The sequence below is a fragment of the Octopus bimaculoides genome, chromosome 24, assembly GCF_001194135.2.
Source record: "Octopus bimaculoides isolate UCB-OBI-ISO-001 chromosome 24, ASM119413v2, whole genome shotgun sequence".
Taxonomy (NCBI): Eukaryota; Metazoa; Mollusca; class Cephalopoda; order Octopoda; family Octopodidae; genus Octopus; species Octopus bimaculoides.
Genome location: NC_069004.1, coordinates 2016208 through 2038453, shown reverse-complemented (window position 1 = coordinate 2038453; position 22246 = coordinate 2016208). Strand labels below are relative to the sequence as shown.

The following is a 22246-nucleotide window of genomic DNA, read 5'->3' as shown; positions in this document are numbered from 1 at the left end:
ATTGACATTACACATCCAACGGAGCATACTGGCTTCATTCCTTGCGAGCTTACGTATGTCCTCAGCAGTTACAGCCCATGTTTCACTGCCATGTAGCATGGTTGTTCGTACGCATGATGAACAAATAATACCAAAAAAAATTTTCCAGCTTCTTTTGTTACACACACACACACACACACACACACACACACACACACAGAATTTTCTTATGTATAAGTTAACCCCCTAATTTAATGTTAAACCTTGGTATAAATTTTTTTCCCCTTCATATTGTTAGTTTTGCCCCATGTATGTCGCACCCCAATTTCTTCACTTAAAATCAAGTATAAATTAGTCCAACTTATTTGCAAGTAAATACAGTTGATATAATCGTACAAAAAGACGTCTTGCTTCAGATTAAAACATCCTTAAATTTGAACTATTTAGATGTCTCTCTAATCAACTATTTAAACAGTAACTGATTCTAATGCTTTGTTTCTTTGTCCAAAAGGTACCCAAATACATGCTGTGAAGTATTGACATGTGATGTAACTCAGATCAATGACTGCCTAACTGGAGATAGTGTTTATATAAACAAATTATATGGGTTCTTGGAGATGAAGGGCCCTCTTAATCCCTTATTGGCTAGCTTTGTCAGTAAAGTGATAGGCCTTCTTACAGTTAAAAAAAGTGAGATGGTAAGTATTGTTTGCATTTGAAGATTTCCATTCATGTTTGCATTCCGTAATACTCTCAAAATATATTTGAAAATTGAAACTAATTCAGCAAATTTTCGATTTTTATTTTTTTAATTAAATTTTTTTTTCCCCAGATATTTAAATATTTGAAATCAAAATCTGACTTTGTTGGAACCTTACTGACACATATTGGTACATCTGCAATGGTGGATCTCTTGTTACGATTGATAACCTGTATAGAATCTACAAAACTAAAGTTTGAAATGATAGAGGTCAGTCAGCTTCTTTTTTTAACCTTATATTATTATTTCCATTTCATTTATCTTTTGCTTGTTTCAGTCATAGGCCTGTGGCCATACTGGAGCATGCCTCAAACGATTTAGGCATTAGGAAGAGCATCCAGTTGTAGAAACCATGCCAGTGCCGCTTGGTGTGGGCCCTAGCCTTACCAGCTCCACTTAAACCGTCCAACCTATGCCAGCATGGAAAACAGACATTAAACTACGACGAAATCAATGCCAGTACTTCTTTTTAAGTACTGTTATATATTGGATTTGGCCCCTTTCATTTGGCATTGGCTGAAAAATCTTTATATCATGCTGTCTCTGATAAGCAGTGACCAAGTGGGAATCAGTGTGTTAATAGAATGTGTTCTTCTTTGGTTGGAAGCTTGGCCCATTTGCTTTGAATCGAATGAACTCAGCTAAATGTACTTCATAACCAGATGAAAGTGTTAAGCAGGGTGACATTTTAAGCTTACTGTCTACGAAAAGGAACTAGGCATGTTTTATGGTGGTACCAATACTGGAGATGTCTTACTAGTCATTAGCTGTTAAGGGTGACCTAGGCACTTAAACTTGTTGCTTTCAAAGTTTGCAAATCTATCAGGATGTTGATTATTGAGAGAGAGTGTGTGTGTGTGTGTGTAGATGAAAGCTTAGACTGTATAGGAAGATCAAATTAACATTTTTGGCCTTTTTACCTTTATAAAAGACATGTATGAAATAGTTCCAAGGAATCCAAACTGTGTTGTGGAAAACCATGAATAATATTTTATCTCTTGTACTCTATCATTGAACTCTGTCACTAAACTCCCTTGGTCCAAATTTTCAAGTGAATTTCAACTTTAAATTTAAAGCAAATGTTCTGTGTCTATATTTCCTTTTCTCTTCTATTTCAGTGGTTGAATGAAGAAAAACTGGTGGAAAGACTCGTGGATCAAGTTGTTCCATCAATTGAAGAAGATGTGAGTTACTTTTATTCGCCATTCTGTAATTTTCCACCTTTGTTGTTTCTCTGTTGTGTGTCTGTGTGTTCCCCTTCTGTATCTACTATGCATGTGTGTGTGTGTGTGACTTTTTGTATTTGCTGTATGTGTGTGTGTGTGCTTCTGGATTTCAAAATCCATTATCAGATCTGCTGTTTGTATGGTTCTTATCGTATCAATAACCGGGTGGCCAAACACTGTTCCTGTTTGTGGAAATGGTGTTTCCATGCTCAGGTGGTTCAGGGTGGAGTTTAGATTTAAAAAAAAATTTTGATGCCATGAAAACATGTGCACAGTACATTGTGTAAAGTGGTTGGCAATAGAAAGGGCATTCAGCCATAGAAACCCCAGCCATATGATGTGTACAAATGTTTGCTCCTAATGACAAATGACTTTGGCCATGATGACTTGTCCAACCCATTCCAGCATGGAAAGCAGACGTAAGAAGGGAGATAATCGTTTCTTAATATGAGGTAGGATTAGAACTTTGAATTTGCAATTACAATGAAAAAGTTGCATAAAATTCAAATATTTAATTTTTTGTTTTTTGTTTACTAGCTGGTAGTAATCATGTATAGCACTATTTCATTCCTTTTATATATTTTCATTGTTCATTTTTCATTATTTTAATTTTTATTATTTTTATTTTTCTCCACAGTTTCATACAAATGCAGCTCAATTTCTTTGTGATATTGTCCGATTAGGTCGAGAACAACCGTCTCAGATTCAGGATTGTCCTCAACCATATCCCCTCTTGGCAACTTTAGAATCGTAAGTATACCAGTTTGCAAAATCTAATATTTATAGGGGTGACTAGTTTCTCAACTGAACCCTCTTTGCATACCGGTTCCGATTATTGGTTCACACTGCTTCACTGGTTGTGATCACTACTTTCTTTGACATATGAATTGCCATTGTTCCTTTCTTTCATTAGTCCAAATGATCAAACCATTATATGTGACCCAGTGGAAACACCCCTGGATGAAACAGACGGAAGAAAAGGAACCTGCGTCTGGGCTTGCTATTAGTCGTTTCACTTGAACAGATTAGAGCAACATGATTAGAATTGCCTTGTTACCCTGTCAAGGAATTGAACTCACAGCCTTGTGATTTTGAGTTCATTCAATTACTACAAAAAAAAAAAAAAAGTAATATTTACTAAATGTCACGCATGGACATGTGTATAGATGAATGACTAGCATACATGATGGTACTCTCTTGTAGTCCGAGAAAGACAGTTCTGCAATTTCTTACTGAAGAACCTGTGCAAATGATTTGTTTGTACTGATTATATGTTCCTGCTGTACGTTAAGCTCACTTCCTCCATCAAATTGATGCTGCGTGAATAGGTGTAATGATGTACCACACATCAGATGTCGAAGTGAATGCAGAGCAACGTGATACGAAGCGTTTTGCTCATAAACACAACACACCACCCAGTCCAGGAATTGAAACCACGATCTTGCAATCATGAATTCGATACCCTAACCACTAGGCTATGCACTCTCACACTACCATATATAGATTAATGATTAATGTATATTGAGTTAGATGAATGACTAATGTCTGTAGTTCTTTGGTTTCTTCAACAGATTTGTATAAACAACCGTTTTTATTTATTTTGCTTTTTTCAGTGAACCAGTTATCGGTCGTTTGTTAAACAACATACTGGACGGAGAAAAGAACGAATCAGTTATCGTCAACGGTCTTCTTGTCGTACAGATTTTGCTTGATATCAAGAAAGTGTAATTTTATTTGTATTTTCCACCTCCCACCCGACCCCACTTACCCTCTTACTTGAATCATTTACTTTGACCATGCTTAATAACCTGCCATGTATTTAGTGCATGTCTCAAGTGTCTCCATACCTGTAATAAACTAGAGGAAAATGTTGGACGGCATATACCCATATACATGTGTGTGTATGTGCTTACACACACACACACACACACACACACACACACACTCTTTTACTTGTTTTAGTCATTTTACTGTAGCCATGCTGGAGCCCTGCCTTTAGTCAAACAAATCAACCCCAGGACTTATTCTTTGTAACTGTAGTACTTACTCTGTTGGTTTCTTTTGCTGAACCGCTAGGTTACAGGGACATGAACACACCAACATCAGTTGTCAAGCGATGGAGTGGGTTGACAAACACAAATATACATACATACACGCGACAGGCTTCTTTCAGTTTCTGTCTACTAAATCTACTCACAAGGCTTTGATCAGCCTGGGGCTATAACAGAAGACACTTGCCCAAGGTGCTACGCAGTGAGACTGAACCCAGAATCATGTGGCTGGGGAGCAAGCTTTTTACCACACAGCCACACCTGCACCTATATATATATATATATATATATCTTTTACTTATAGCCCCAGGGCTGACTAATGCCTTATGAGTGAATTTGGCAGGTGGAAACTGTGCTAGCCCATTGTGTATACACACACACACACACACGCACACGCGCGCATTTGTCTCTTTGTGCCTGTGTTTGTCCCCTTTACCATGTGACAAATGCTGCTGGTTTTTTTACATCCCTATAACCTAGCAGTTTGTTGAAAGAGACTGATAGAATAAGTACCAAAATATTTTTTTTAAGTGAGGTTAATCTGTTTGTAGATGCATGTTTTTTTAGTTTTTTTTTGGTTTTGTTTTAGGATATGATGTGAATTTTTGAAGCTGCTGTTTTTACAGTTTTTTGTGACTTTTGAAAATACTTAATTGTGTTCTTTTGTCTTTCCTTGTAGATATGAAGGAGAAGTGGACCAGAGATCTAGTTTAGAAATTGAAAATCTAACACAAGGTGTCAACCATGTTCTGTATGCTATAACTCCCAGAATAAAGGACTTCCATTCACTTTTATTAAATCCACCTAAGGTGAGGGTCACTTAAAGCTTGTTAGCTTCTGCCCCTGTCATGAACAGTTTTTACCATCTGTTGGATTGATATACCATGTTGTGTCCTTGAGCAAGACACTTTATTTTACATTACTCCAGTCCATTCAGCTGGCAAAAATGAGTTGTACCTGTAATTCAAAGGGCCAGTCTTGTCACACTCTGTGTTACACTGAATTTCCCTGAGAACTACATTAAGGGTACACATGTCTGTGGTGTACTCAGCCTCTTGCATGTTAATTTCACAAGCAGGCTGCTCTTTTGATTGGATCAACTGGAACACTTTTTGTCATAACCAACAGAGTGATAAGAAGAAGAAATGTGTGTGTGTGTTTAGCCAATATAAAATTACTCTTGTTGATGATCTGGTGATGTTCTATATAATTTCCCTTTTTTCCTTTTCAGCCCCGGTACTGTGCTATGCCAACCACTATTGGTATACTTGAACCACCTCTGGGAAATACTAGGTTACAAATAACAAAATTGATCACTGCTTTAATTCAGACCAATTCTCATGAGGTCAATGTAGAATTGGCAAATTCTGGGACCATTGGTGTAATGTTGGTAAGTAACATTTTACCTGTGCGATTGCATCTCCTCCCTTCTCTTTCTCAGCATCTGTTTTTTCTTAGATTTTATCATTTCTTCTTTCAGGATTTATATTTCAAATATATATGGAACAATTTCTTACATAGTCAAGTAGAGCAATGCATATATTTAATACTTAACAACTCACCTACAGAAATTGATAACAGAAAGGAACATCCTCTTTTAGAACAAGTAAGTAGATTTTTTAATTGTTTTAAAGATAATCCACATTGTTGAATTTTAGCTTCTTTTTTTTTTTTGCACTTTGTAAAACATTGAAATATCCAGTGCCAGAAGTTTTGACAAGCTGACATCATATCATGGCCTTGTAGGTAGAGTCCAGTTAGAAATTTCTTCAGGTCAAATAACCCCTCTCACTCAAAAGGTCCTTGAATAAGGGTTGTCTAAAGATGATGACCAAAACACCCATGTTTCCAGGAACCCCCAAAAATGTTCCATTTCTATTGAATTATCATCCTAATAATAATGATGATGACGGTTTCAAATTTTGGCACAAGGACAGCAATTTCAGGGTGGGGGTGGAGTGGGGGACTCAGAATGTGAAAACTGACGGCTGCTAAGCATTTTGCCCTGAATTTCGGCACAAGGCCTAACAATTTTGAAGGGTGTTCAGCTGGTATTTTATTTCATCAACTCCATAAGGATTTTATTATTTATAATCACTGTTCTATTAATTAGTAAGCTAATCAAATAATAAAAAACCTTGCCAGTTCTGTATGAAATCATAATTTACTCTTCTTTTGTTTTATATTCAGATATTTATTAAATGTAATTTGATGCAGAGAATTCTAGATTCATGGGAAGAGAATGACCAATACGAGTAAGTGACCTTCGAATGTTTTCTTGTTTTACATTTTGCTTTTTTGTTGTTATAATGTTTGCATAAAACATGGCAAGCTGGTTGAATCGGTAGTGCATCGGACAAAATGCTTGGTGACATTTCTTCTGGGTCTTTATGTTCTGTGTTCAAATCCAACCAATAAATAAACTCCATCCAACTCCTGCAGTCATGGAAAAGTGGGCATTAGATGATGATTTTGAATATTATATGGAATAAGTGATACAAATATTTGGCTTCACAGAAGATATACATTAAGTTTAGGTGCATGAAACTGTGTTATGTCATAGACTCTTTCCAAATCAGAGCAGCATGGAAAATGACACGAAATGAGAGAAAAATAAAAAATGAAAATGTTGAAATCTCAAAATGATAAATGTTATTTTTATTTATTTATTTATTTTTTTTTTTGCAGACATCGTATTGGAGGCAGACGTCGAGGATATATGGGACATTTAACTAAAATAGCAAATCACATTACTGAATGTATAGAAAAAGGAGAAAACAGCGAATTAATTAAAGAATACTTAAAAGGTAAGGGCTTTTATTGACTTTTCTACTGCCTGAGCCTACTGAGTCCCTGCGTTCTGACTTACAAATCTAAAGAGCAAGATCAGATTGTATGGGCTGCTTCTCACTTTAAAATTGGTAAATGTAGGCAGGAAGAAAAGTGCTGCAGCATCAAAGACTGGATTGCAGAGCCACTTGTGGCTTTCCCCCATAATCTTCAGACAGGCAGAAATTGCCATCATCGTGTGTGTAATTTTTTTTACTGTTGTGTTTTTTGAACTGTCTGGAAATTCTCTTTCTCGTTCACACATTTGTACAATTATATGGAATATTTGTATAATTATGCAAACGGTTGCACAAACAAATACAAACTTCCACAATTATATGTACATAGTAAAGAATGCTATTTGTATTTCAGAGATTCCAGAAGAATATAGAAATAAATGGACGACTTTTGTTTCTTCGACACTTGCTGAGACCAACAAACAAAATACAATTGAATTGGTATGTATTAGTAACTCAATCTTGTGTATATGGTTTAAATGTATTTAGGTGTGTGTTAGGCTCAACTTGAGGATGATGTAGAAGACACTTGTCCAAGAACCCTGAGTTTCATTGCTAAGAGACAAACTTCATTACCATTCAGACTTGAATGCACTCATACCCAGGTATGTGTAAATAAAGATTAAAAAACAAAACAAAGAAACAATATACAGGGTGTCCATAAATTACCTTTACAATAGATACAATAAAATTGTAGAAGTTGTAAAGATTATTTATGGACACCCTGTACATCAGATTTGTTGTTGGTAGTGTTCTGGTTAGCAAGAACCAAGTCTGTTGGACTTTACTGTCTTAAGTCCTCGAATTCACAGGTACCTGGTTTCCATGGCACATAGATGACCGAAATCACAACATTTTCCTCCAAATGGGATGCCAGTTCACTGCAGGGTTACTCATTTACAGCTGAGTGGACTGAGGCAACATGAAAGGAAGTGTTTTACTAAAGAGCACAAGGGATTGAAACCACAATCTTGTGATTGTGAGTACCAAACATTAGCCACTGGGCCACACATGTTTGCCGTTTAGGTTAGGAAATGAGTAATTTAGTAATTTGCATACAAATGATATTATAGAAGCGTGCATATATGTAAAAGAATTGGTTACTTTCAAGTACTTATGTATGTGTGTGTGTGTGATTTGTAGGTTCAAGGTCATCCTCTCCATTCAAGTAGTGAAGATGATGACACTGACTTCAGAGATTTGCCTTTTAACCAAGATGCTGTAATGCAACAAGTAAGTCACCTCTTTCTGCTTTTTTCCGTTTCCTTTTAGACCCAAATATTCCAAGTAGTTACGCTTTGCATCTCTTTGCTTTCAACTTCTGTGTAAACTAAGTGCTGTACTGGATTAAGTATTGGGGTTGGTATGAACGACTAAAAACGCTTGAAGCCCTTATCTCAATAGGGTCAGGGTCCAGATACTGAAACCTTCATGGCTAATTTATGGGGAGTAAATTTCCTGGGGTTTTTTTTTTTTTAATTATTAAGGTAAAAATCCCTACTTTACTGTATGAGGGTACACCTTTGTAATTCATGTGAAGCCTTGATAACGAGACACGAGCACTTTCACACACACGTAATGGACTTTTAAATTTTACCTACCAAATCTTCTCACAAAGCTTTGGTCAGCCTGAGGCTGTAGCTGGAAACTCTTTGCCCAAAGTGCCCTGCAATGGGATTGAACCTAAAACCACTTAGATGGGAAACAAGCTAATTAACCCCACAGGCATGCCTCAAGCAACTACTTTTTTTTTTTTCTACCTTATTTAACTGTTTCTTGTTTGTATTACAGTTTATTCAATATTTCATATTGTATTAAAACTGTTATGTATTATATTCTCAAGTAAGTAATGTTTTAATGCATATATTTTGTACAGAAAATTTTTAGAGAAATGTTGATCAACTTCTCCAACTGCTTTAAATCTTATCCATTAGAGGTGTTTCGTTGTGAATGTCTTAAAAAATCTGCTTTGTAGTTAGCTTATTCTGTTACTCAGGTTTATGGAATTGTGAAGGAAATTCACAGGCTTTGAAGAACTACATGCAGTGAATGGATGGTTGGCTCTGCTAAGTGTCAGGCTTTAATACTTTGCTGTATTTATGTGTTTATGTCTAGAATTCAGTTCTGCTCAGAGTCAGCATTGCCTTTCTACCTAAGACAGAAATCCTAATTATTATAATTATTCTCACCTTAGTTTTCTCACCTGTCTTCTAACGACTTTCTTCTGATGCTTGTCATCGACATTGCTTTTTTTTCAGAAACCCAACTATTCTCAAGTAAGTAGTGGACACTTGTCTCACCACGTTAATGGTCTTGCTGCCCTCAGATCTGTCTAATGTCATGTTATTATTGCTGGTAAAGTGGAGGGCAGGCTATATTATAAATTATCCTAGTCTCATAGCTTGTACTTTCCACATGATTCTCAACCATCATCACTCATGTCACTGTGTGTTCACTTACTTCCAAACCTCCTCCCCCCTCCCTCATTTTTTCCATCTTCAGTTGTTGCACTAGTTACTGTTTTCGTTTGACTGATTTTAGTGTTTAGTAAATGGGGTAAATCTGTGTTGTCCACACAGTCCTGTGCACATGAAGGTTTATAAACAGGTCTGTATATGAAAATATATTTCGTTCTTTGCAGCATATTACTCTTATTGAGACATATTTAGACAGACCCCAGGATAATTATATATATGATTGCATATATATATATATACACACACACACACATATATATGCATATATAAAGAAAACAAGATGACAAAGGTATAAACAATTATGAACTTCATTAGCTTATAGCTGTTTCTGCTATAAGATGCAGTGGACTCAGGTTAGTGCCTGAGTAACACCTTATAGCTTCAGCAGAGCCTCTAAAAATATATATATATATATATATATATATTTAATATAATGAAGGCACATAGCTTAGTGGTTAGAGTATTCAGCTCACGGTGGTAAGGCTGTGAATTCAATACCCAATAATGTGTTGTGTCCTTGAGCAAGGCACTCTATTTCACATTGCTCCAGTCTACTGAACTGGGAAAATGAGTAGTGCTGTACCTGTACTTCAAAGGGCCAGCCTTGTCACACCGAATCTCTCTCTGATACAACATACTACATACTAGATACAAGGGGCACATGTGTCTGTGGAGTGCTCAGCCACTTGCATGTTAATTTCACGAGCAGGCTGTTCCGTTGATCGGATCAACTGGAACCCCCCTCGTTGTCGTAAGCGACGGAGTGTCAGTTATACAATGAATAAGGTAGCAAGCTGGTGGAGTCGTGTGTTGGATGAAGTGCTCAGCAGTATTCCTTGAGGTTCTAAGTTCAAATACTGCCAAGGCCGACTTTGCCTTTCACCCTTTCGGGGTCGATAAAATAAAAATACCAGTCTAGTACTGGGGTCAGTGTAATCAGTCCTTCATTTAAATTACTGGTCTTAGGTACTAATTAGAAAGAATTGTTATAAGGCCAAGTATTTTGGCAAACCAAGGGGCAAGAACTGTGCTACCTGTTTTGAGTTTATATAGCTTCTTCCCAGCAGATTCGTTTGATATGGTGATTGTATCATGGAAGTTACTGGTAATGAAAATTTATTGTATTGTTGATATAGTTCTGAAAATAATGAGATATGGAATGTCTTGCAGTATAATTATTAAACTGTATATCTGTGTAAAAGTTTGTTCAATGTTGATGACATTAATATATTCACAATATAGTTTAGATTTTGCTGTCAAATACTTTATAATGCCAAATCATTTTGGCAAGCCAGGATGTAACAGCTCAACCATCAGTTTTAGTGATATCTTCAACATCAGCTTGAAATATAGTGACCATCTGCGGAATGTAGTATAGAGTTGTATTTGAGGTTTTATGATTTATGCTGTTATTTTACGAGACTAAATACATTTTTATTTTTTTAAATAACCAACTTAATGTCATTGCATCATCGAAAGGCAATTTACTGTGGTATTTATCTAGAGATAACATCTCTTATGGACATGCTGTGTTTAAAAACATTATAGTGGAGGGGAACATAAATCACCCCAGCAGTGGCGAATGGGAACACCAGGTGCATTTTGGCCTTGTTGGGTCTTATCAATGGCATGTACTCACATTCAATGACATGCTTAGAGGAGATTTGTCACATCCAATATCTAGGAAACAATGAATAAACATTCACTAGTATTGCGTTCTTGCTAGCCACTATTGGAGCAATTTTCATATCTCTGGATGAATACTGCAGTAAATTGCCTTTCAACATGGTATATATACAAACTGGAATATATTTCAGATCTGTGCGACATGGGCTTGCATTAAAAAAGAAAAAAAAAACTGCCATAAAACCAATTCGGCTCATAGTTTATGTAGGTCTTGTATAGGTCTTTATATTTGCTGGCATTTTCAGCCGATTTGCAATCATAGATGGGTTGTGCTGTTTTTTTTTTTTATTTAAAAAAGAGAGAGAGAGAGAGAGAGAAATAGAGATTGCTTGTTTTATTGAGAAAGGGGAAATAAGATAAAAATGTTATCAGACCAGAGCATCATTTGGATCTTTTGGATGTATCATAACATTTATTGTAGCCAGGTGTTTATTTCGAAAACAAGACTGCATGACCTTGTTCCATCGGAATACAAATTGTTAGATAAAGAAGAAATATAGAAGATTGCTAAGCTAATGACATGGCCACAGTTTAAAATTTTGCTCTAGTCAAATATTAAGATGTACTCTTGAGACTATCAGTGTCATGTTACTAATAGAATGTTATACAACTATATATACGTTTTGTAATTTTAATTAGTCTGACCTTAAATGCATCTAGTGCTCACAAGTAACAGTATAACTTAGTGATAACATAGTTTTTTTAGTGTTATCTTTTTACCACAGCAGGTCTTATTGTTAATAAATTATTTAAATGTTTGAGGTATTGTATCGAGATTTTTTAAGAACTGTTTTTTTTTTCTTCCATGTCTAGTTGACCTGCATGTATTTTGTCTCTTTTAATGTCTGACATGCACTATAAACTAGATATTTGAAAATAAATTTGTTCTTCTGAAAACGTTACATGTGTACATATATATGTGTGTACGTACATACATATATAAATGCATTCATATGTGTATATATATTTATATATACATGTGTTATATATATATATATATATATATATATATATAAATATATATATAAATATATATGTATATATATATATATATATAAATATATATATAAATATATATATATATATACATATATATATATGTCATGTAATTTTCTTTTGTCTGCATGCATTTACATTTTAAGATGTATTATTTTGTATTTCTCTGATGTTCCTCTTAATCCACAATTACAATATTTTTTTTTTGTCATACTTTAAGCTGCATCAGTTACATCTGCTGTATTCTGTTTAAAACTTTGGATATCTTACAGTAATTTTAATTTTGAGAGTTTAGAAACTGCTTCTGTAATTTGCCTTATACAGGAAGTGCTTAAAGCATTAAATTGGATGAAATTAATTATCACTGACTGAAAATCATTGTCACTGGTTTCTATGAGTTTTGCTAAAATTGAGCTTTACTTCTCTAGATTAGTTTCTTCTATTTCATTCACCTTTTTTTCACATTTGTTTTTGCTATCAACAGGCCTTCTCTGATTACCAACTACAGATGACATCTAATTTCATTGATACATTTGGCTTCAATGAACATGATTTTGCTGACCAAGATGGCAAAATTGAGTGAGTGGTCATTCTCCGCCTTCTCTCTTGATATTTCTTTTTCTATTTTATTTGATGGCATGGAAGATACTTTTTCCTCCAAAATAATTTCTGTTTATATATGCAAAGTTGGGCTCATTTAATATTTTGTGTAAATTGTTATGGTCAAATAACAACTTTTATTACATCAATGTGCAGTATATAATCGTAGCTGAAATCGTCTTTTACTTGTGAATAAATTGTAGCAGCAATTCAGTGTTTGCTTCTTTCTTTGTTTCCTGCAGCACCACATTTAATGAGAAGATCTCAAGCATTGACTTCAATATAAGGGCTGATGAAGATAGTGTAAGTATAGACCTCCCCCCCTCTCTCTCTCACCAATTATCCCATGATTCTTTGCAATCCAATCCAAAGCACATCCAGACACAACATTCTCTCGTCATTTCATTCCATAAATAGAGTTGAGGTGGTTCTGAAATGTTACTGGACTAATGGTTTCTATGAGCATACAAGACTAATAAGAAAAGATGAAAAGTTCTTTAAAAAATCCAACTCAGACATAGTCATGTCTGTCACGCAACACTTTCAATCTATTCAGATATACAGCATGCCTTGGCTGTTTAACTCAGACACCTTTTGTTTTCTTTTCCTCGCCATCTTTTGTCCCTCCTCATCCATCCTTTCTGCAGAAGAGTATAGGCTTAAAATGCTAAAGACGTCTTCCATTTTTCCTGAGTGTCAGCTTAATACACTTTTTTGTTGTTCTTTTACTCCATCTTTGTGTGACTGTGTGATCATCATTAGCAAAGAAGGATAAAAAGTCACATGCATTATCTTGCTAATAGCTGCACCTGCACTTTCTATTGTTTGTAGGCCCCTAATGCCACCATGTTTGAACAAGCCTGTAATGAACGAATCCAGCAGTTTGATGACAATGATAGTGATGAAGAAATCTGGGAAAAAAAGGAAGTTATTCTCTTTGAAAATTCACCTGTCCAGCCAACTGGGTAAGCAGCTAGGTTACTTAATATCTCCTAGTCATGTGAGCCTCTCTCTCTCTTCTCTAATAATCTATACTTTTCCTTATTGGAATAGATGTCTTGTAGTTGTGAAACACTGCCCAGCCCTGTTCTCAATTTGTTTCTTTTCTCTCCATGGTTGTAGTATGTCAACCGACAGTCTTGGTTCTGATGATCAGGAAGAGGAAGAGGACAACACCGACAGTGATGAAGAATTAGACTCTCCAAAGTGCATTCTACAACAGCCTCAAGAGAAGATGGATGTCGATGTAGAAGGTCAGTTTTCTTTGATCCTTATTCTTCTAGGCTATGTATCAACAGAGAAAGATGCTATTGCTAAGCCCCTGTTCAAATTCACTTAAATATGTTCAGCATGCTGGTTGATGAGATTTCAAATTGTTTTGATCAGCTTGGTTGTACGTTGATCTTCTATTTCTTACTTGTTTCCATCATTGGACTGCAGCCGTGCTAACCCTAACCACTTCGAAGGCTTTAAGTTGAATAAATTGACCCCAGCGCTTATTTCTTAAGTCTGGTACCTGTTCTGTTGGTCTCTGTTACTGAATTGCAAAGTATTTCTGACTATTTTACATCAATAATTTCTCTACCAATTTTTCTGTTGTTGCATTTGATATTAACAAATTCAACTTACAAGGTTTCTGTCTTTGGAGTAAAATTGCTATAATTTTACTTTCTTCTCTTACAGCAATGGAAACGTCCCCTTGGGATACAGCACTTGTAGGAAGTGAGACTCCTGATCAAAAGTGGGCTAACTTTGATCTGAAAATGTCAGAAAATAACTGGGCTGACTTTTCTAGTTTTAATTCCTCTTTGGAGCGGTACGGACAAATTTGTTGCCTTCTTTGACCATGTTGCTGTAATACTTTGAATGGGTGTTCTAAAAATCTTCATCACTTTTTCTATCAAGCTACTCTTTAGAATCCAAATGTATGAACATCAAGAAATATATGTCTTTATTAATGACATAAATCCAACTGGGGTGGCCATATTTCACCTCTATTGCAAGACACATGTTTATGTCCGTCTAGCATAAAGCCACCGCCTTCAGTACTATACACCACTCAGCTGCCATGTAGTGGGATTGAACCCAAAGTGATGTGGTTGCAAAATGAACTTCTTAATCCACACAGCCATGTTTAAACCTGATATATTGACTAATTCCTGTCATCCAATAATGTAATTCTTTTGTTTTCCAGAATTCCTCGGAGTAGCTCTCCTATAGCTATGGATACTGGTGACACTGTGTCTAGTTCAGGCTGTGAAGATAAGAGTACGTATCTATTTATATATTGGAATAATTATTACCCCCACCTTAGCAAAGGTGGACGTATTCTTTTCAGTAGTGCTTGTTTTTTATGTGCTACCATTATTATTTACTTGAGAAAATTAGATTTGAATTTATTTAATCGTTCTTCTATTTCATTGTTGTATATTTGTCTGTCTGTTTTATAGTTTTATAACTCTGGTAACCGTTTGTTATGCTGTAAACCTGGCTGGTTGTCTTCCAGTCATGTGTGACTCCAGTAGCCATCCTACTTGTATATGTATAAACTCTACATGATGTATGTGTGTGTGTGTGTGAGAGAGAGAGAGAGAGACCATTATCATGATGTTCCAAAACTCTGTGTTTCAGATTCTCCAAAAAGTCCTCAAACCAGAACAGTTGAAACTGCTGCAAAAGATGAAAATGGAAAAAGTTCTAAAGAAGATGCACTTTGGAGGTACACATCCTTCTATTTCTTGTGTTTACTTTTATCCTTTGCAGTTTTTTTTTTTTTTTACTTTTACAGTTATTGGAGTGTGGCCATGCTGGGGCACCACCTTGAAGGAATTTAATCAAACGGACCCCGCTCCCTTTACTTAGGTTTTACGTCTGGTACTTATACTGTTGGGCCTTTTTGACAAACCACCAATTTAGATGGATGTAAACAAACCAAAATTGGATGCCAAGCTGGAGGTGTAGTTTCTGGTGATGTTGGTTGTAATGTTCCAGCATTGGTAATTTCATATTTGTATTTTAAAATGTTTTATTTTGTTTGTTTTTTAACAGTGGTGATACCAAAAAAAATGTTACCAATAAAGAATGGTCTACTAAAGATGACAGCAGTCAATCTGATAGCAACCAGTCAGCTAACTCAGACCCAATTGCTTCAAGTGACGACTCTGAGGCAGAAAAAGTAGTAAACTGTTCACAAGAAAGGTATAGTCATCTCCATCTTGTTGGAATAATGAGTAATGAGCTTATGAAAGTACAAATTGTGACTCCCTTCACTTCCCTCACCCATGTTCTGTGACGTATATTAGCACCTGAACCATTCCCTGCACTATTTAGACTGGTGTTGTTTTACATTCGACCTTGAGATCCAAATTTTAAACCACCTCAGTCCCCCTCTCTCTCTCTCTGTCTTTCACACACACACACACACACACACACACACACACACACACACACACACACACACACACACACACACACACACACACTCTATGTACCTATGTATGTACACTAGAGGTGGTGGAATAGCAAAGAGACCCTGTACCCAACACCAAGTCATATCAAACTCTGAGAAAAAGAAAACGAATTGCTCTAAATACTGCCCTCTGTGTGACAAGTCTTCTCACAATAATTATAGGTATCCTCGTTTATCATCATTAACGTCCCTTTTGCTTGCTTGCAAGGGTCAAACAGAATTTATTGAGGCAGATTTTCTATGACTGAATGAATACCTCCCTGTCACCAACCCTATTCTGCTTTCCAAGCAAGATAATATTTCCCCAGGGCCAGACATATTTTCCACAGAAGATTGGAAACTAAAACTACACTGCTTGTATGACAAGGATGCTCGTTTACAACCATTACACAATGTCAAGACAAAGGTACACACAAACATATACACCCACATGTATATGTGCACACATACATACACGACAGGTTTCTCTCAGCTTTCATCTACTTCATTCACTCACAAGGCTTTGGTTGGCCTAGGGCTATAATAGAGACATTCCAGTTGCAGCTTTTTATCATTTCAGACATACATTATTCAATGTGTCTTAGGATATAATTTGAGATTTCATTGCTGTTTTTTACCAGGCTACACAACCATGTAAATGTTTCCTTGTTGGATCATCAGATCATAGCAATTGTGAATGCAGGTAATTCTTGGGAGTTTGCTTTGCCTGAAAGAGAGCTTGAATGACCAAATGAAAAGAAAGGCTATCAGAGAAGTAGCTTCTATTCTGACATCAGCACTATGTTGGGTCTGTGGCCAAGATACAGGAACAACTGGCTCCATCAAGCAGTGGCAGCACTGTAAAATTAACAAATGTTTTGTTAGCTTACAATGCCAAATTCAACTGGTAAATCTAGAGATAGCAATGCAAGCCCACTTTGGTATATTCTTCTTTAGAATCGCTTTGTGAACATCACTTCTTCACCAAAACTCTTTGATGATGATCGCCTGCAAACCTGTCGTAGACTTTTGATAATAGTCTTCAGTTTTCTGTTTCTTTCATTAATTATTCTTCCTCTTATCCCCTGGACGTCTAAGGCTATCCATCTGACCAACATAGTCACTCAACACAATTCAAATGTTTTTAAAAATAGATATGTGTTTTTGCCACTTTTCCTTCTCCATTTTATCATTATTTTCCTTAATCGAGTAACTCTATCTAAGTGTCTGTTTGTCTTTAAGTCAAACCATAATTTATGCGCAAAGAATCTCCCTGTAATCACTTACTGATGAAAAGCTAGCGGCGTTCATTAACATTCTGTTGTAATCTATTGATGGATCTGGAGGTTTCCTATTTCAAAATCATTATGACAATCACCTCATTAGTTACTTACAAACATAACCCCAACATTCTGTGTCTAAGGAAATCTTTTGCTCATGATTGCAGTATTTCATTTCATTTAATTTTTTTTTTCCCTTCACTCAGCAATGAGTCAAGATAGCTTTTCTTTTTCTCTCCCTCTGAATAAAGGTTACATTTTGAAACTGATGAAGAGCTTTATCAGAATTTTAAGTGAGTTTTCCTCTTTGAAAGCTTTCGCTGACTGCACCGTTCTTTTAGGTGCAAACTGCTTCTCCTGCACTGCTTTCAGCTAGCACATTCTACCGGTTACAATCCAGATAGGACAACATTTCTGATTTGTTCATTTCTTTGTTTTCATTCTTTATTTGAAACTTGTATCAGATTTATACAAACATTATTTCCCCATGGATTTTAATGTCTTTTTAAAAATTGTTTTTTAACATGAGTCTAGTTCCTCTTCTATGACAATCTACACAAGTTTTTAGCTTCAAAGATGTAGCTTATATACTAATATGCTCTGTTGTAATGAATTTAGTTGTTCATTCTCAGACTTCTTAATTGTAATCTTTTGGAGCGATTTCTTCCCTAATGTGTATAGTTCCCTCTTGACTAACAAGTTACACCTGATACAACTGTTTTCTCTTCAGTTGTATCCAGCTCTGCTATTGGTAAGTCACTGCTAATAAGTTGGGTTTGAGTTCTATGGTGTATAGTGTGGGGTGAGCAGAAACTGTAACACAGTTTCAATCCCTGATTTCTTTGTATTGATAATATCTTTGAGAAATTCTTTAATATTGCATTTTTACTTACATCTCCCAAAATACAGAGCCTTTTGTGCCTTGTCAATTTGGTTTCAAGAAGAAAAGGAAAAAAAAAACACATTGAGGTTAATCTGACTGTAGTCAGTAAGTGCAAAGTGTTCTAAAATGCCTCTAATAGCTTTGGATTTGTGACACGATAATTTTAAATTTGAATAAAAAAAACGAATACACGACATTGATAAGGAATATAAAAACTTTCACAAAAAAATTATTTTTAAAATGAATATTTTGCTTTATGCATGTCAGTGTGCTTTTGATGTACAAATGTGCTGGTGAATGCATGTGGCAATGTTATGTTTTTCAATATCAATGTACAACCTCTTCATCATGTGTAAGTGTTTTTGTTTCTAATCATTTAAAATTGTTCTCTCTATATTCATCTGCAATGATAAACAAGTACTCCAAAAGTCACTCTCTCCATTTATCGTTGACCTTTGGCATATACCCGTAACTTTCCATTTCTTTATTTTCGGTAAGATTGCTTTTTTGCCTTGTTTGTTACCAATTGCTCACCTTCCTGCATTTTAGTGTTCGTTCTGAATCTATATTAAGTATGCATGACAAAGGCTCCTGCCATTTCTTTTTCTTTTCTACAACTTAAAACAGTTGTCTTCATGTATTTTCATCTAGACATATTTTACATTTGCTTTACATTTAAAATCTAACCTTTAACTATCACTACACTTCTCTTGGTGTAGATATTGACTGCTTTTGCATCATCATCATCATTTAACATCCTTCCCCCCCCCCCCTCATGCTGGCATGGGTTTCACATTTTGACAGGAACCGACAAGCCAGGGAGCTGTGCTCAGCTCCACTGTCTGCTTGGGTATGATTTCTTCAGCAGAATGCCTTTCCTAATGCCAACCACTTTACAGAGCAGACTGGGTGCTTTCTCTCTTTCTTTGTTGGGGAGGGGCACCAGCATTAATGAGGTCACCAAGCACTCATGAGTATTAAGTTTAAATCTTTAAAGTTTTACTTAATTTCCAATCTTAATCTCAGACAATGAAATAGTGAGAAGGTTAATAAAACGAGTTTTCGTACTTAGCTGAGCCAAAAAAAAACTAGAGTTGAGTTTGGGAAAGCTAGCACCCTCACCCCATGCAACAAATACAGCAATTTCGAGACCTTGATTACAATTGATAAATACTATATCTAGCACCGCTCTGCTTTTAAGGCAGTCTCAAAGAAAGCTTTGATTTTCTTCTTAAATTCTTGTATGAAATTCAAACTTGAAATCTGAACGATGCACATTTCAGCAAAATGTAAGAAAGTGTGACATATTTCTGTAGTTTGGTAAATGACTTCTCTTTCTTCTTAAAATATCAATATTTGTCAATGATTCTTAGAACCCTTTTTTGTAATTTAAACACAATTTCAAACAAACACAATGTAGCTATCAAAATTTTTCTGATAAAGTTTGTTTCTCTTCTGGCTTATTTTTTTCTTTCTCTTTTGATCCTGTCTTGATTCTGTATTTAATGGTTTGAAACCACTATCAGCATTACCTAACAAAGAAACAAACAAAAGCGACTAACATTGTTGTATCATTTAAAACAATTTTTTTCTCTTCAGATGATTTTTGTATGTTTTTCTATTTCAGTTTTCTGAGTTCAGCTGGTCTTATTAAACCAAGTAATTTTGAAGAGGCTTCGTCTTCTTCTACCACCGTTGTTCCCAGTGTATCTACAACAGAAAGTTCATCCTGTGTGTCTACAACAGAATGTTCCAGTGTTGCTACATCAGAATGTTCTGGTGTTGCTACAACAAGTGTCTCTACTGCCAGTAATGATAAAGACCCAGAAGGAATTAGTGAAGATAAATCCAAACCTAACGATGATTCTGTTGCCAAGTCCACCACTTCCAATACAGATGGCAACAGTGAATCTTCCAAATCTAATTTGATAGAAAATATCAGGTAATTAATTATGAACGGAATAAGTTTGCGTGGTGTTAGGAGAGACTCCTCATCAGACATCTCCTCAACCACTCTCACCCTCCCCCCATATGTAATAGGGGTTACCTATGTATCTCCTCTGTAGTGAGAGAAATATTTGATGGAAATTTATTTAGCTTAAACAGTAGCAAACTGGCAGAATTATTCCTTATTGCACCTGACAAAATGCTGTTCTTTACATTGAGAGTTCAAATTCTTGCAAGGTCAGCTTTGCCTTTCATCCTTTCGGGTGGGGGTGGGGTAGGGGAACAATAAAATAGGTACCCACTGATCAACAGAGTTGATGTAATCAACATTCCCCACCCCCCCTCAAAATTACTAGCCTTGTACCGAAATTAGAATTATTTAGCTTGACCCTTTAACATTCAGATTTCTTACTGAAATATATTGCTTATTCATTCACATTGTTTGGAATTAATTCTGCATTGTCTTTTAGCTCCAAGATTTCAATGATGTGATTGTATATTTTTAGAATGACATTGTAGGGTAGTTGTGAGAGGTTGGAGCCGGTCAGTTTTAGTATAAAACACAGTATATTGCGGCCAGTTATGGCCAGTATAATTGCTAACGGTTTAATCCTGTCTTGGTCTTTCTGTTTTGCAGGTCTCAAGCAATTGAAGCTATGGAAAAATATGAAAAGGCTATAACAGCATCAATGAAGAATGGACCCGTTTGAATTAGATATCATAGATCCTGTGTTGTCCAGGGCGGCAGCATAAACAACATTCTCAACATGCCTTAATAACAACTCCCTAATTGTCTGACTGCCCTGTCTAACACTTAGAAAGTCAGCATAGTGTTTGATTGCTAATTAACACTGCCTGCAAACAAACGTCTATAACAAAACATCTGTCTGGAGGAGCAGCATTTGCCTCAAAGGTTTATTACTTGATGGTCATCTTCCATCCAGCTGGCTCTTGACTTCAGTAATTGGTAGTATATTCGTTTTTGTCCCCTGTTCTTTTATTATTATAATAATGATAATTATTATTATTATAATTATTATAATCACACATTGCCCCCTCCCTCGCCCACCTTGCCCCTCCACCCCATGTCTTTCTTTGCCTATAACTATTTGATTTATTTTGGGGGAGTTTTGTTTTTTTCTTCTTCTTCCTTCAGTTAGTTCTCGGTGTCTGAACTTGTTTATTTGTCTTCATTCTGGTTATTTGCAACTCTCTTTTGGCCTTGTTTCCAGTCCAGCTTACAACTGTTGTCTGCTGGCACTCACCAAAGTAGATACTGTTGAACAGACACACACACACACACTCTCTCTCTCTCTCATTTGTTAATAATTATTTTCATTTTATATTTTCTTGTGTCCCTTCCCCCTTAAAATATTGCAATCTATTGGACTTGAATAATGAACAGGAAGCATTATCTGTAGAAATGAGTTGCTTTTTTATATACATACATTATATATGTGTGTGTGTGTGTGTATGTATATATATGTATGTGTATATATATGTATATATATATATATGTATGTTTGTGTATATATATGTGTGTATGTGTACATATGTGTATATATATATGTGTGTGTATATATATATGTATGTATATAGATATGTATATATGTGTGTGTGTGTGTGTGTGTGTGTGTATATATATATAATATATGTATATAAAATTCTATTGATGATGTTCTATTTGGTCAGAATTTTTATCTGTGCTCTTTTGTACGAGAAAGGTTTGTTAGATGAAATATGGACAATGAAATCTGTGTGAAATCCTTTTCTAACCATTACATGTCACAGTTGCACACAACAACTACTACAACAACAACAGGGTGAAATAAAATGTTAAAACCAAACTTCACCTATTTTTCCAACTCTGTATTTCTCTCCAAGAAGTGAAGTGTAAAAACATGGTATATTTTACTGGTGGGACTGAACAGTAATTGACTCAGATCTCCTGCATACTGCGAAGCCAGCCCCAGTATGCCGCCACAAGCGACTATAATCCAATTTGAAGAGCTGTCTGATCTAAATGACATTTCTGGTGCTTTTTTTTTTTTTTTTTTTTTTTTTTTT

At 35.6% G+C, this 22246-nt stretch overlaps 1 protein-coding gene across 4 annotated transcripts in view; it reads left to right on the top strand.

Annotated features, from left to right (window-relative positions):
• The window catches only part of LOC106883394 (serine/threonine-protein phosphatase 6 regulatory subunit 3), a 52063-nt gene extending 30037 nt beyond the window's left edge, over nt 1-22026 (top strand). Inside the window, exons 6-29 of one of the 4 annotated variants that reach the window (XM_014934387.2) lie at nt 491-677; nt 812-949; nt 1858-1923; nt 2603-2715; nt 3579-3683; nt 4696-4825; nt 5248-5406; nt 5497-5622; nt 6207-6271; nt 6705-6823; nt 7218-7303; nt 8006-8095; nt 9121-9138; nt 12506-12600; nt 12864-12924; nt 13453-13586; nt 13744-13874; nt 14305-14437; nt 14816-14889; nt 15253-15340; nt 15670-15819; nt 17601-17642; nt 19860-20174; nt 20817-22026. In XM_014934387.2, the coding sequence (XP_014789873.1) occupies nt 491-677; nt 812-949; nt 1858-1923; nt 2603-2715; nt 3579-3683; nt 4696-4825; nt 5248-5406; nt 5497-5622; nt 6207-6271; nt 6705-6823; nt 7218-7303; nt 8006-8095; nt 9121-9138; nt 12506-12600; nt 12864-12924; nt 13453-13586; nt 13744-13874; nt 14305-14437; nt 14816-14889; nt 15253-15340; nt 15670-15819; nt 17601-17642; nt 19860-20174; nt 20817-20889 (2698 nt within the window). In that variant the 3' untranslated portion in view covers nt 20890-22026. Of the gene's footprint in view, nt 1-490; nt 678-811; nt 950-1857; nt 1924-2602; nt 2716-3578; nt 3690-4695; nt 4826-5247; nt 5407-5496; nt 5623-6206; nt 6272-6704; nt 6824-7217; nt 7304-8005; nt 8096-9120; nt 9139-12505; nt 12601-12863; nt 12925-13452; nt 13587-13743; nt 13875-14304; nt 14438-14815; nt 14890-15252; nt 15341-15669; nt 15820-17600; nt 17643-19859; nt 20175-20816 lie in introns of all 4 variants that reach the window. The other 3 variants (XM_014934386.2, XM_014934388.2, XM_014934389.2) reach the window with 3 other exon arrangements.
• Nucleotides 22027-22246: the final 220 nt, after the last annotated feature.